Below are 14260 nucleotides of genomic sequence, written 5' to 3' on the forward strand. Positions count from 1 at the left end.
ATAATTTGCTATTTATTAACTATTGTTGTAGGTTTTTAATTAACTACAATAAAACCTGTATAAACCATCGTGCGTACCGAGTTGTTCAGTTTTAGACAGGTTTCCGTTTTATTCGGGTTCTGCTTGGGACACGTTTTATTATATTTATATTTTTATGTAATAATTATGTTGAACAATTAATTTTTAATAAAGAAAATATTATTTTTATACTTTGAGTTTTTATTTTCATTTCTATTTGGAGAATATGAAATAATTTAGAAAAAATCTGGGAAAATACTAGGTTTATCTATCAGTTACTTGCTTTTTGGCAGTGACTTAACTAAATAAGTCCCCGTTAGTCGTCGGTCAATGTTTAAAATGCTCGGATGGCCGAGTGTTTAATGTGCCACTGTTTTGGAGACCCTAGCTTTTACAGCCTCTGCCAGGATACTATCGTATTGCAATCTTTTGGATTGTTCCATATATTTTTCCAGAACTGTACAATTTCTTTGGTTTTCACGTGCTCCTATTTACCATTCCACTGATGTTTTCATGAAAGCAGGGAATGAATCCGGACGAATTAAAAAACCCCAGGAATTATTCGGGATGGTTTGTCCCGGATATGTCGGGCCCAGTTTCTCTCTATCCAGCTGGCCAAATTCATAATTGGTTTTATATTAAAAAACCGTCTTGGTGCCCAAAGGGCAAAAAGAGATTGGATTTGATCGATCTCGAATTAATGGATTAGAACAGTTGCTGTGCCAAAGCCATTAAAAATGGCTTTGGCACATGGACAGAATGGACAAGTAATTGTTAAGGATAATTTTTTTCTTTTAACACTCATTTTCCTGTGGGCTCTAAGAGGCCTTTTTCTGTGCCCATTATGTGTTCGGCCAGGTCCATGATGGGACGGTTGGATGGTGAAGGACGAGACTGAAGGACGAGATATCTACAAAGACTGAAAAATTTCTGGGTTTTTTCTCAATCAGTTCAAATTTGATCTCGGGTCCCCAGATAAGAAATCCTAAATAAATTTCTTAGCCACTTATTTTCTTCAAAGATAATACTAAATGTATTATATTTGAAGAAAACATAATATTTAAAATTTGGATAATGCAAAAATTACCACCCAGTCATTATGATTTTGATACACTCTACTCTTATACTGTCGACAAAACATTTTGAATTGGTCGATCAGTTTGATGAAATAAAAGCAACGCAACAGGGGAGCGCTCTGCCAAGAAAGTTGACATCCTGGAAGAACTTTCTATAAAGAACTGGCCCTTATTTAGGTGTTAGACAAGTGAATAAAACTGGAGTCCCGGCCCTGAGGGCCAGTGTTCAGCGGTTTTTCCACTCAACATTTTCAATTTTTTTAATGCAAAGAAATATATTTATTACTAAAAGTAATTTTCAAATATTTTTTTGTAATTATTGTTTTTTTATAGATAGATAAATAATAAAGATTTGAAAATTGGTTGAAATGTCTCTACGTTAAAGTTGTGTATCAGCTTTAAGATGTTAACTTTAATAGTCTGTTTAAAAAACGAATTAGAAAATTAACAGACTAATTTTTCGTTTCACTAACGGAATGGCTTAGATCAAAAGTATTATGGATAATTTTTGCAATTTGCTTTTTATTAGACAACTATTATTCAATTTAGTAATTATAGTCTACTCTATATATATCATTATGGGTAAAAAATAAAAATGTCTGCAAAGAAAAGTTTTGCAACAAAAAGCATGAAAAAAAACTACAAAAATTTGCATCGATACTGTTTTATTCTCCATTTATAAAGAGGCAACTCAATTTTTTATATATTTAAGTCAAAAATTGAATATTGAACAGAAATTTAAGTCATTTTAATTCGATTACATAAGACATTTAGCTAAATTAGGCTTATTAAATTTTTAAATTAATAAACTGGCTTTAAAAAAATCAATTTTAGTGAATGCTATGATAGAAAATTATAATTAGACTAGGAAATAATAAATAATTTGGTTTAAAACTAAACGCTGATGATCGACAATAATGTAGATTAGGGCCTATGCAGGCAGCGTAGGAAAGTGCATGAGGTATGTAACTTTGTTCTTGTATACCTTGAAATAAATGAGCCATGGGACCTATTGCGTGAACGGTGACGTCTTCTCCTCCATGAGTCTCTGCACTGGCAAGGAAAGCGCTGTTCTGTTGATACTCTTTATCACCTAACAATAGAAAACATCTAAAGAAGGGGAGAAAAAAACTAGAAAAAAGTTATCTACATTCTACATCTCTAGAATAAATTATTAGACATAATGAAAGGAAACGGGTTTAACTACTCCGATATTATCAGATTAAAACTAATAATTATTCTGTCTATGTTATAAAATACGAACGATTAACAGTACTCGTATTATAACATCGTAAAAAAAATAATAATAATTGTTGGTTCGAGTTGGACAATTCTCTGGTGTCGGTTAACTTTTAATATAGTGTAGGTGGTCTGGTGAATTGGATAACAAGGCAAATTTCAGTTCGTTTTAATTTTGTTTTAATAACTAGGACAATTGATACAGGCTAAGTGAATCATCAAGCCTTTAAAAATAAGTTTAAATTATAGAATTAAACAAATTGATAATAATTTTTAATATATATTTTAATATAAACGTATAACTTCTTCATCTCCTAACACAATAGAGTATTTATTTATATTAAACAATTTTGAGGAAAATGTCAATGCCATTATATATTTATTATATTATTATATATATCTATACTTCATTTACGATATATATATATATATAAATGTATACAGGCCCGTGCCCAGAATCTTTAAAAGAGTGGGGTTTTAAAAAACATTATTTTTTCATAACGTAGTGTATTAATTTTTACATTATAAGTATATAAACGTGGTTTTGTAATATTTTTTATTTAATTTAAAAAAAAAAAATTCTACTCAAATGGAGGATTAAACCCCAAATCCCCCGTCTGCACGGCCTTGATATAAATTCAAATATATTTATATTTGACTTTTACATAACTGATTAAATATACATATATGAATAGATATTTGATTTTTTAAAAGATTATGAGTATTTAAAGAAATTAGTATTTTAAAGTTTATTTATATTACTCACTTGTTTCTTCGCTAGTAAAATTAATTTCTCTAGCTTTCCATCCTGGTCCATTCGAATATAAAAGTGTTGTGTATGTCAAATTATCCAAATCTGAAACGTCCGCGATGCCTTGAAAATAAATGAGAATAAAAATTCTAAATTTAAATTGATTGAGATGGCTAAATATATAATGGTTTTTTTTTTGTTTATTTTTAAATTAACGAATAAGTTTTTAAAAAGCGTTATAGCGAGTTTTAATTATGAGAAACGTTCCCCTAAATACGGCTAAAGGGAGCCAATTTGAACATCTTTTGTAGCTCTGATATTATTTTATGTTTATTTTTTTGATTACTCACTGTTGGCTTGAGTTTTAATTGGATAACCTTGTATTTAATCAACAAAAATTATATAGTTACTTTAGAAATTCAAGTTTTAAAATAATATTAATTCAGTTAACATATAAAAATTTATAAAGTCGTTTGATTTAAATTGTTTCATTATAATTATCTATCAAGTACAGTACCTAAGATATTATTGCCACGTTTAGGATATCCGTTTATTGTCATTGTATGAGAGTGATCTGCCGTGACGATCATCAGGGTGTCTTCCTCTGACGTCATATGCAAAGCTGTCTCAATAGCTTTATCCATTTGTAATGTTTCTTCTAAAGCTTTTAAAGCATTATTTGTGTGATGAGCGGTATCTATTCGACCACCTACATAATAAATCAATATTCAATCAATTAAGTTATGAACTGGGACGATTTTTAAACTGAAATAAAATGATATTACAATTTCGATATATATGAAATTACGAGTATTATAGATTTGCATACGTTGTATAATGGTATCGAATGAATAAATTAAAGACATTCGTAATGCATTTTATCTGTAGACATATAAAAATGTTTTTCTATCTTACCTTCTATAAATAAAAAAAAGCCTTTTGGATTTCTTTTTAAAATTTCTATCGATTTTTTAGTCATTTCTTCTAAAGTAGGTTCTCTAAGTGGCTCTCCTTCCTCTAGATCAGTTACATAATTCAAATGATCCTCATTGAATAATCCTGTAAAATTTTATATAAAAGACTGATTAAGTTGCCATTGATTCCAAGTTTGAGTAATTATCAATTTTTTTTTTTTTTTTCAGAACGGTTCAAAATACCAAGAAGATAATCGGCAGATCGTTCTCGAAAATCATTGAATTGTCGTAAATTAGAAACGTAAGCAGCTTTTAATTTTCTATTAATTTTGTCATTCATCCATTCTTCGATTAAGTCTCTCCCATCTTTCCTTCCATCTTCTCGTCCTTTGGTAGAATTTAGAAATGTTTTTCTTCCTCCACCTAAAATAACCTAAAAACCATAACACTTAAATAAGAGTATATACAGAAAGATAATTTGTAAATAGAAACTTCCAATGGAATGAAGTTTGGTCAGGTTGCTACTTGAAAACATAATTGATTTACATTATCCTGTTGGATGTTTGTCAAGCTTACTTAAAATATCAGCAAAAGTGGGTTATTTTTTATTTAGGACTTTTTAATCCACTGAAAATAGCAAAAATCATTGCTTAAACACCAAATTATAATTTCATGCTCCTTAATATATTATATTATATTATATTATATATTAAATAATTTTTATGCTCCTTAGATTTTGAAAATTTTCTATAAGAGTTAATTAATAATGATTAGATCAAGATGCTAATTCTATACAAATATATACGCATATTCATTCTAAGAAAGGAATGAATTTATTTCTTAAATAAAAATAATGTGAAAAAATTAACATGTTGGTGACATAACAACAGACTTTCTTGTTCACTCGGCCAATAAATTTGTTGCTTAGTTTTTTGTTTTAAAATTTTTTTAGTGGTGAAAATTTACGTAATCAAATAAACTAGAATTTAAAATGATCGGTTTGTTAACCGTAAAATGTAAATGCAAATAATTTATACTCGTGTGAAGCAATGCTGCTAACTCATGCTAATTTACGCACGACATACAAATATTTGAAAATTTCATTTATCTTTTAGGAGATTTTATGTACTTTCCACTTTAATTTGACAATCGCGAGAGTTTACGAAAATTAAGAATTATTATTATTATAAGAATAAAATTGTTTATTTTCTTAACAATGTTAAATGTAAGACTTTGATCGTCAAAGTTTCATTGACGATGTTATCCCTCATGTCGATAGTTATTCAATATTTAATACATAAAACCCGTTGAAATTGTAATTTTTTAACAGTTGAAACACCATTTTTCTTACGTTAAAGGCACTCACCTGTATGTCTTTTCCTGGTCTGGAGGTTACCAGCTGTAGAGCAATATCGGGGCAATCGGGATCATCTGAAAAATTCTCCCAATTTCTTGAAGCTGAATGGGCATAAAGAGCTGCTGGTGAAGCGTGAGTCACGCGAGTAGTAGTTATAAATCCGGTAGACTTGCCTTTAAAGTTGCGATTTAAGTATTTTATTTGAATATATCGTCTACTCCACGTACAAAATTGAGTATCGAGTGTAAAAATCTCACCTGCATTCTGTGCCCATTCAAGAATTGATGTCACATGATTAGAAACATCTTTAGAAGCTTGACAGTCCTCGAATTTTACTCGTCCGTTAACACCCAATGTACCGAAATTAGCTTTAACGCCGCATAAATACGCTGTTGCTGTGTTTGCAGAATCGGCAACTTGTTTGTCTAAAGCGTATGTCTATTAAAATCCAAAATTTATGAAGATTTCAAAAAATGTATTGCAAACTTTGCATATTGATGATATAAAATAAACTAAAATAACCGTCAAGGAAAGGATTTCGTTGTGTAGATATTATTATTATTATTATTGTTATTTATTAAATCGAAATAAACTTCAGAAGAGCTTCTAAGTAGGTTTTTTTTTTTTTTTTTTTTTTTTATTATAAACATTGCTGTAGAGATCATATACATTTTTGTACAATTTAACCTTGATTTTTGTTTATATAAATTTATTTCTGTGTTTGATATTCAATCGCAAATAGACTTAGTTTAGAAAAAAAGGCCATTAAAATGCAATATTTAAGCTCATTAAAGACGATAATATAAACTTTTTTTCCGGTGAAAGGGATAGACTTACTACTTCATAGCGTAATCTTCGAAAGTAATTTCTTTTTAGAATCTATTCGAATTTACTAAATGGATAGATTATGCATATAATAAAAAGGTCGTTAATATTAATCGTTAATTATTTATCAAAAATAGTTTCCTTACTTTGACAAGGGAAACATAAGGAAATTTTTCGAACGCAAGAAATTGTTCTTCTCCCAAATTTTTATTTTTCTGTCCTTTGTATATCCTAGCAGCTGTTATCGTAGCCAGGCCCATTCCGTCTCCAAGAAAAAGATGACATTTTTAGCTATCCCGATATTTTCTCTTCTTGCTAAATTTCTTTTCAATGAATTTTGAGCCTCTTTAACCCAAAACTGTGTATCTGAAAAAAAAAAAATCAATTTAATTAAGAAATGCGAGTTCGCTGTTTTACAATAAAACTGTATTAAAAACAAATTTTTCTCTCGAGGATAGTAATTACTCTTTCTATACAAGAACTTTAAAATAACCTTGAATTTTACTTTTTTTTTATTGCAAAATTATAATGAAGGTTGACTTGTTCTTTCCCTTTTGTTGATTCGTCAACTTTTATATTATCCCGTTTTCCCGGAAAGTTACAACAAACATTTGTTCATCATGAATTGAAGTACGTGAGTCTGCGTTTACCAAATTGAAACCACGGTCAGAGTTGAAGTGCAATAGAGTACATTCCACTTGGTGTCAGCCAGTGCTAGGGGATATTTATTTCACAACAGAGAGATTCGAGGCGTGGAATTTTTTTTTCTAGGTTCCTCAAGAGTATGAATTAAATTTCAACAATCGCTCTAATTAATGCATTGAAATAATTGCATCTTATGCTGCATAAATATCGTAGCTGTATTATTAAATTAATAGTTAATCTGAACAGAACGTAGAGTAGAATACTAAAATATTAAACAGTTAACTTTTAGATTAACGAGCCAAGCGAATAGAGAACTATGTCTGCTTATATAATCACTCAAGTCAGAATCCCTATCGTCCAACCGAGAATAGGTCAAGGTAATTTAATGCGTGCCAAAATGGATTTTTAAAACTACTTACCTTAAATAAAGTGTGTATAAATGTATGATATATATATATATATATATAAAGCCATTGATATGAAATATGTAAAATTCAAGACTTACCTTTTTCGTCTCTGCTTGGAAAAGACTGCACAAAACTGCAAATTAGCATCAAAGGCAGAAAGCATTTTTTAATCATGTCTTTCGTTATCGGATATTTGAAATGAAGAGGCTATTCTGTAAATCTATGGTTATCGTGCTGCTTCTTCTTTCACCAGGGGATATTTGTAGGAAGATCTACAATCTAGTAGGGCGATGACATTCTTCCCTAACGGAGGGTTTTTGATAAGTAAAGATAAATGTTACAGGCTTTTTAGTTTTTATACCCGGAGTTAAATTACTATCCTCTTTACTTGTATACGTTGGAAATTATTTTATAGACATTTAATCCTCTTACATTGGTTTTGCTAATTTTACAATAAAAATACTGCTCGTTGTTAGGATGCTTCAAATCTCATCTAGTCCTTGTTATTTATCTGTCAAGGTTATTATATTTGCATAACAAGTTTATAAATTTTTAATATATAAACACAGTTTAGTTTTTGCCTTAGTTATTTGTTTGGTGGGTATCTCCAAAATTATTAGAAAATTATTTTAAAATAAATTTTCATGTGAATTATATCTATTAACACTCTTCTATAAACCAGAATTCAAACGGGAATCGGATTTTTAAAGAGTATTATATCTTATTTTTGAAACTATTCATTCAATTACTGGATCCATGACATACTTTGTCTTTGAGTGGAAATACAGTTTACACGATAGGATTTCTATTTTGGTATTTTGTTTATTAGCAATATCACTCATTCAGCTGGAGCATTAATTTAATCTTTGATCTATGATTATTTATATAACCGTATTCATTTACTCTAAATATTTTGTATAAACTTACAACAACTCAACGGCAACTCTTTCATATATAGTTTTTTTTTTTTTGTATGGAATGTGATGACGAATGCCTAAAATACAGATAACATGCTGTGATATGTCATGGTTTGAGGGTGTAACGAAAATGTATAATTAATGAAAAGAAACAATACACAAACACATAAAACTTGATGAAAGTGGTTTTATTATAACCACTGTGCAATAACAATGTGGAAAATATTGTATATATCCTGCCAGCAGGGACCAAAAATCTTAAAACACAATATAAACAAAGTAAAAATTATAAGTATTCCCCAATTCAGACCTAATTTCACTTAGAATAAATAACATTGGCTTTACTGAACTACATTCAAAAGAGAGCTGTAATGACTACTATAATACTAAATTGACTAATTACTCAACGATGCACTTATATGGCTTTCTATCCTGAGAAACAGATGGTGTTGACAATATTCATTTTGATTACAGCTCGAAAAAAAAAAAAAAAAAAAAAAAATGCATCTGTCTGACTACGGTTCGGACATCACAGTTGTTTGGCCTTTACATAAATAATAATAATAAAACCGGGGAAACTTCAAATACTTAATATGTTTATAACAATTATGGTAGCACCGACCTTGCCAGTGACTAGAGGCAAATTGGCCGTTTAAGTAATAATCAAAAACACACATACATTAACTATGGCTATAAATTGTTTCAACCAAAAAATTAAAAAGTAAGCGAACTCTTTGGTTTTACATCAATCAAAAACAGGTAATTTATCAATCTATAAATTTGCTAACAAATATCATTAAGTACATTTTCATCGATAGCGGTATTTTTTAATGCAGTCATTACCCAAATCCACTACATATAAGCAATATTCCGAATTAACAGCTAGCCCAGTGGGTCGTTTCAATTTAGCACTGAAGCTATCAATGACGAATTTCAACTGTCCCGAAGGGAAATCAAAAATTTGAATATAGCTTCTTGTTTTCTCTGCTCTTGTAGCTAATAAATTCCCTCTGCCATCATAGCAAATACCACCATACCTTCCTTTTCCTTTACCTTCAGAGAAAATGGTTCTGAGATAACGGCCATCGCTACTGAAAATCTGTATTCTGGAATCAGCAACTAAAATCTCATCATTTGGCCCCACACCCACACAGCCTATAAGCTGAAACTGTCCGTCTGCTGTGCCTTTTTTCCCTACTTTTCGTAATAGTTTGCCGTTAGTATCCAGCATTAGAATGCTAGTCGTCCCATTATCCGCAATTATCATCTCTCCTTTACTAGTAACAGCAATTCCAATAGGTTCTATTAAATCTGCATGCGTTACTTGCTTAACTATTTCCCCAGTAGGCGTTAGTTCGGTCACCATTTTTGTCCTCCAGTTCACAACATAGAGATTATGAGATCCATTCATACAGAGACCGATTGCCCCGCGATTTTCTAGTCCTACACCTTCAATATGCTTCATAAACTCTAGCTGAGAATCCAACATTTTTATTCGACTGTTTCCTGTATCCAGAACATAAACTTGGTCGTCACGATCGCAGATAACAGCTACAGGTTGAAGAAAATTAGTATCGCCACTTCCACGACTCCCTATTTGGCACAGAGGATCGATATGTTCCGAAACAGTAAAATTAAATGGATTCTCCTTAATGGGTCTTCCAAAAATAGAAACTTGTAACTTGTAAGATCCAGGGTGTGTCGGAGTATACCATATTTGATAAGTGCCATCTCCCCGATCGTCTAATTTAGTTTCGAAGTTATCGCCACTTTCTTCCTGCAGTTCTGCAATTATTGGGTCTCCACCATCGGTTTGCATTCTTCCGTGATAATCAACTGTTTGAATTAGCGCAGATGTTTCTAAACATGCAGAACAGTCCTCCACAATGCAAGTACAAAGCGCGGGAAAAGTTGTTGAGGTGCGAACAGAACCGAATTCTTCCAGACACTTCCGAATATCTCCTAAAGCATTATTGTGTTGATAATCGTAAGCCAGAAAGGCATTTTCTCGTGGTTCCATTAGATTTTCTACTGAGTCTATCTTATCATTTAATTCGCTGATTTTATTGGTTATATTACGTACCTCTACTTGATATTGTAATCCATTGCATTGTTGTTCTACCTTTTCCTTTTCTCCTTCGATAATATTCAGTTGATCTTGCAAAACTTTCTTCTTCTCATCAGATAATTTTTTGACGTTATCAATCAGTTCTTGCTTTCTCTTATCTATCAAATTAAATATCTCTTGAAAGGACTGATCGATCAATTCCTTTGTGGCATTAGCGCTACAGTCTAACTTTCTCATTTCGTTTTGTACAATTTCCGAAGCTTTGTTCAATTTATTTATACAAAGATGAGTTTTATATAATAGAATTTCCGACATTCTTTTAATGGCAATGGAGAATGGAATAACGGTATGTTCACAACTGCCTGTGCTATTCCCATGAGTACTGGTAGTACATGTTGAGCAGAATACACAATCGCATGTTTCACAAAATAATAATTCCTGTGAAGGATGATTTGAACATTTTGGAATTACTTCTCTTCTTTGTCTTGACATCAAATCAAGCAATTGATTAACTATAAAACTTGGAGGCAGTGCATTTACCCCACCTCTAGGTAAAGGAATTGTCTCACGACATATTGGACATCGAAATGATCCATTATCTCTCACTCCGCTACCGGCTACTATCCTTTCCAAGCAACTTCGACAGACTGTATGAGAACAGGGTAAGAGTTTTGGGTTATGATTGTCGCCATCGTATGTACATAGACACGTTCCACACGTAAGGAAGCTTTCATTAAAATCTTCATAGTCGATAGATACAGTCTCCACTAACGTTGAGGTTGTCATCATTTTCCTACTCAGTCTGGAACTGAAAATGGATAAAAGTGATATAAATAACTAAACGAATCAAAATATCAGAGCATAAAAAGAAGTGAGCAGTTGCAGTTTTAATCTATTGTATCTTGAGAAGCCAAGGCAGTTAGACAGGAAGAGATCTCCCCACTTCCTGCAGAGTCCCCTTGTTTAGTCTCCCGAGCCACCTGTAGCTAAACGACAGGAACTGTGCCTGAAGATGGGGAACTTTTAAGAAATAAGAAGCCAAATGCGTCAAATCTACTTATAAATCAAAGCTTTTTTTTTTTTTTCTTAAACTATCAGAGAGATAAATATATAAATTTATTTCATATGATTACTAAAATATGCTTCATTAATTTAAAAATATCTAAATGAATTCCTTGACATAGCGCTAATAACTGTTCTCATTCACGCATAAAACGAAAGTCAATCAACAACTGACAGGGTCATGGGTTATCCAAAGCACCTGCTTAACTCGTGACCAACATTGACGTCACACCCCGTCACGGGAAGAGATCACGAATCCGAGCAGAACTACAATAAACTTAACATCTGATGCATTCATTTCGGAACGAATTAAAAAAGATCTCCTTGAGATTTCGTACGAATTATGCACAAAATCGCAGATCTTATTTTTCCTAATAGGTTCAAAGGGACAATTTTCACACTGCGTACTTTGTAACTTTATCGTTAAAATATATTAATTTCGTCACTTCTGATTCCAATGACCTACTTTTTTCCATCTACAGTTTAAAAATTACATAGTTACAGGATGTCGAAATTCACTGATAATCAGTGTGTTCATTCATAATTAAAAATGTCTTACTTATGGACACAAATTCATAAATACATATAACTTATAAATTAATTAATGGTTAATATACTCACATAACATCAGCCACTTTATCCAGACCGCAAAACTGTCTGCACATCATCTGTATTTCATGATTCAATTCTTTATATTATCTAATTAAAACAAATAATAATAATAATAATAAGATTCGCAAATCAAATAATTATTTAACGTTTCTGAATTATCTTTTGCTCTTATATTCATATTATATCGATAAATATAGTTAAATTAAAATAATACATACGTTAAATATTTGAATTAGATAAGCAATAAGAATTCTAAAAATCACTACATATACTGTAGTATGTACGCAACCATTAAAATATAGAGCGTCACACTAGCTGTTTGCATGACAGAACAGAATAAGAGATGCAATTTATATACTCAAATATTATTAAATGAATGGAAACGTTTTTCTAATGAAAACATTTCTGAATAATTATATAATATATATGAATATTTATTTATCCAGAACGATTTCATTTGAAATTCTATATTGTATCTATTAAATCTAAAAATTAAAATATATTACTGACCTTACTTTTATATTAGAAAAAGAACTTTATATACAGAAGATACGTGTTAAAATTAGAAACGGTAACCTCTATTTTTATCTCGATTGTTCTTATAAAAGGTCCATAAAAATTAAAAGAAGACAAAAAACATTTATTAAAAGTTGCATTAATTATCATAATTAGTTTTATGGCAAATAACGTTCCTGGGAAATTCACTCTAAAGTATTTGTTTACATAAATAAATTTAGAAAATAACCGAATAAAAATTTGTATATAAATAAAGTTAGAAGTCACCAAGTGCCTTAAGTATTTATAATATGACAAAAACCAGACATAAATTAACAAATACCGTCATAAAGGCTATTAATTTTGCTATAATATTACAATTAAAAAACTATAATTGATAGAAAAATTATAACCAACTTTTATCTGATTTGTCTGGCAGTTTTAATTATCATTATATATTTAAAATATTAGACTTAATTATAAACAAAGCTATTAATGACATGATTTCTATATAAACATCATTTATCTTTGAGGATTGATGAACTACTTTACTCAACAGATGCAAAGACAAAAATTGTTTTCATGCAGATAAAGAAAATAATAATTTCTCAGAATCTATCTCCATTTAAAAAATAATTAAAGGATATAAATGCATTTTTGAATGAAAGAAATCGAATTATGACGTCCCCGACGAAAATAAATGAATAAACACGACGTCTTAAAATCAATAAATGGATTAAGAAATGCTAATCTAATCTTCAGTTTACAATTTAAAGATAGCGAACTGTTTACATGCGTAATAAATATTATTAAAGCGAAGGTAAATATTTTTGTAATGCACGCAATTTTATTTGAAAATAAACATGTTAATAAGTGTAGGTAAAAAATTGAAATGAAAAAATATACGTAGTTCTATAACTTTGTTACTTTAAATAATACTATTTTAAACTTGACAGTTTAATTTTCGTGTTCTAAATTTAATAATGACAAGTAGTTGGAAACTACTTGCATAATTTACACTTACACATAATGAAAAGTTAATAGAGTGCAACAGTTTATTGTGTGTTACTTTATCAAAACTTCACAGTATTCACTAAGCTAGATTAGGCGTTATTTTTAGCTTAAAATAACATTGCATTCGGCAACGATAATCGCAGAGCATCAAAGAAAAAAGCTTATAAATTAATTATACGAAATAGACAATGATCTGGTGTAACGGATAATGAAAATCGAAGTTAATCCAATCGTTTTTTCTTAAACACGTGACGTCACACGTTAAGGGTATTCTCATCGAAAACACTACCGTTTTTCTGATGAATTAATACAATTGATATTAGAAGCTAAAATGGAGGAAGAATGCTAAAGAGTAACTTCTCTTACCAGACAATGAGCGGAGTAGTTTAAAGTTTCCTTAGATGGACTGACAAAGGAAAAATATTTGTCTTTTGTTCTTTGAGAGAGGACGTCAAATCCATCCGTCTTGTTTACAATCGCAATGCAGCTGTTGTTAGGGGCAAATGACGCTAGTTACTATGGCTGAATGGCGGCGCTTGTAATCCGCCCAAAAGTAGCGCAAAATTTTCAAGGAAAATTAATTGCCCTTTAACTAGTTTCGGCGCGTAAAAATAAATTCTGTCAACAAAAGCATATGAACTAACTCATTTATTTTGCAATGGTCTTTACAGTATTATTATTATTATTATTACTATTATTTTATTAAATTGGCATAAAAACATTTAAAAATCTTTAGTTCAAAAATTTTGTTTATATATATATATATATATATATATATTTTTTTTTTTCTTAAAAATTTTTATTTAACAAATATATTTTAAAATTTTTATAGTAATGTAGTTACAGAATATTATAAACGA

The 14260-nt window shown here is 30.2% G+C and overlaps 1 protein-coding gene and 1 pseudogene across 2 annotated transcripts; both read right to left on the reverse strand.

Annotated features, from left to right (window-relative positions):
* Positions 1 to 1755: 1755 nt before the first annotated feature.
* LOC136973010 (alkaline phosphatase-like) lies at positions 1756 to 7636 on the reverse strand (annotated as a pseudogene).
* A 686-nt stretch (positions 7637 to 8322) lies between these two features.
* Positions 8323 to 14176, reverse strand: LOC136973009 (tripartite motif-containing protein 2-like). Of its 2 annotated transcripts, none has more exons than XM_067267695.1 (3): positions 13767 to 14176; positions 11901 to 11978; positions 8323 to 11025 (listed from the first exon to the last, which is right to left on the reverse strand). In XM_067267695.1, exons 2-3 carry the CDS (start codon positions 11945 to 11947, stop codon positions 8958 to 8960), a joined length of 2115 nt encoding a protein of 704 aa, XP_067123796.1. In that variant the 5' UTR covers positions 11948 to 11978; positions 13767 to 14176; the 3' UTR covers positions 8323 to 8957. The 2 variants fall into 2 exon arrangements, with proteins under 2 accessions (XP_067123796.1, XP_067123795.1); XM_067267694.1 differs by having other exon boundaries at positions 11901 to 11967; positions 13758 to 14176.
* Between the last annotated feature and the right edge of the window lie 84 nt (positions 14177 to 14260).

The sequence above is a fragment of the Centruroides vittatus genome, unplaced genomic scaffold (genome assembly GCF_030686945.1).
Source record: "Centruroides vittatus isolate TY-2023 unplaced genomic scaffold, ASM3068694v2 contig_3071, whole genome shotgun sequence".
NCBI classification, from domain to species: Eukaryota; Metazoa; Arthropoda; class Arachnida; order Scorpiones; family Buthidae; genus Centruroides; species Centruroides vittatus.

Bases quoted from the DNA above. Each gene is read 5' to 3' on its own strand.
- LOC136973009 (XM_067267695.1), bottom strand. From the start codon at position 11,947: ATGATGTGCAGACAGTTTTGCGGTCTGGATAAAGTGGCTGATGTTAT. The intron at 11,026-11,900 runs GTGAGTATATTA...ATCCATTTTCAG, and splicing joins GATAAAGTGGCTGATGTTAT to TTCCAGACTGAGTAGGAAAA.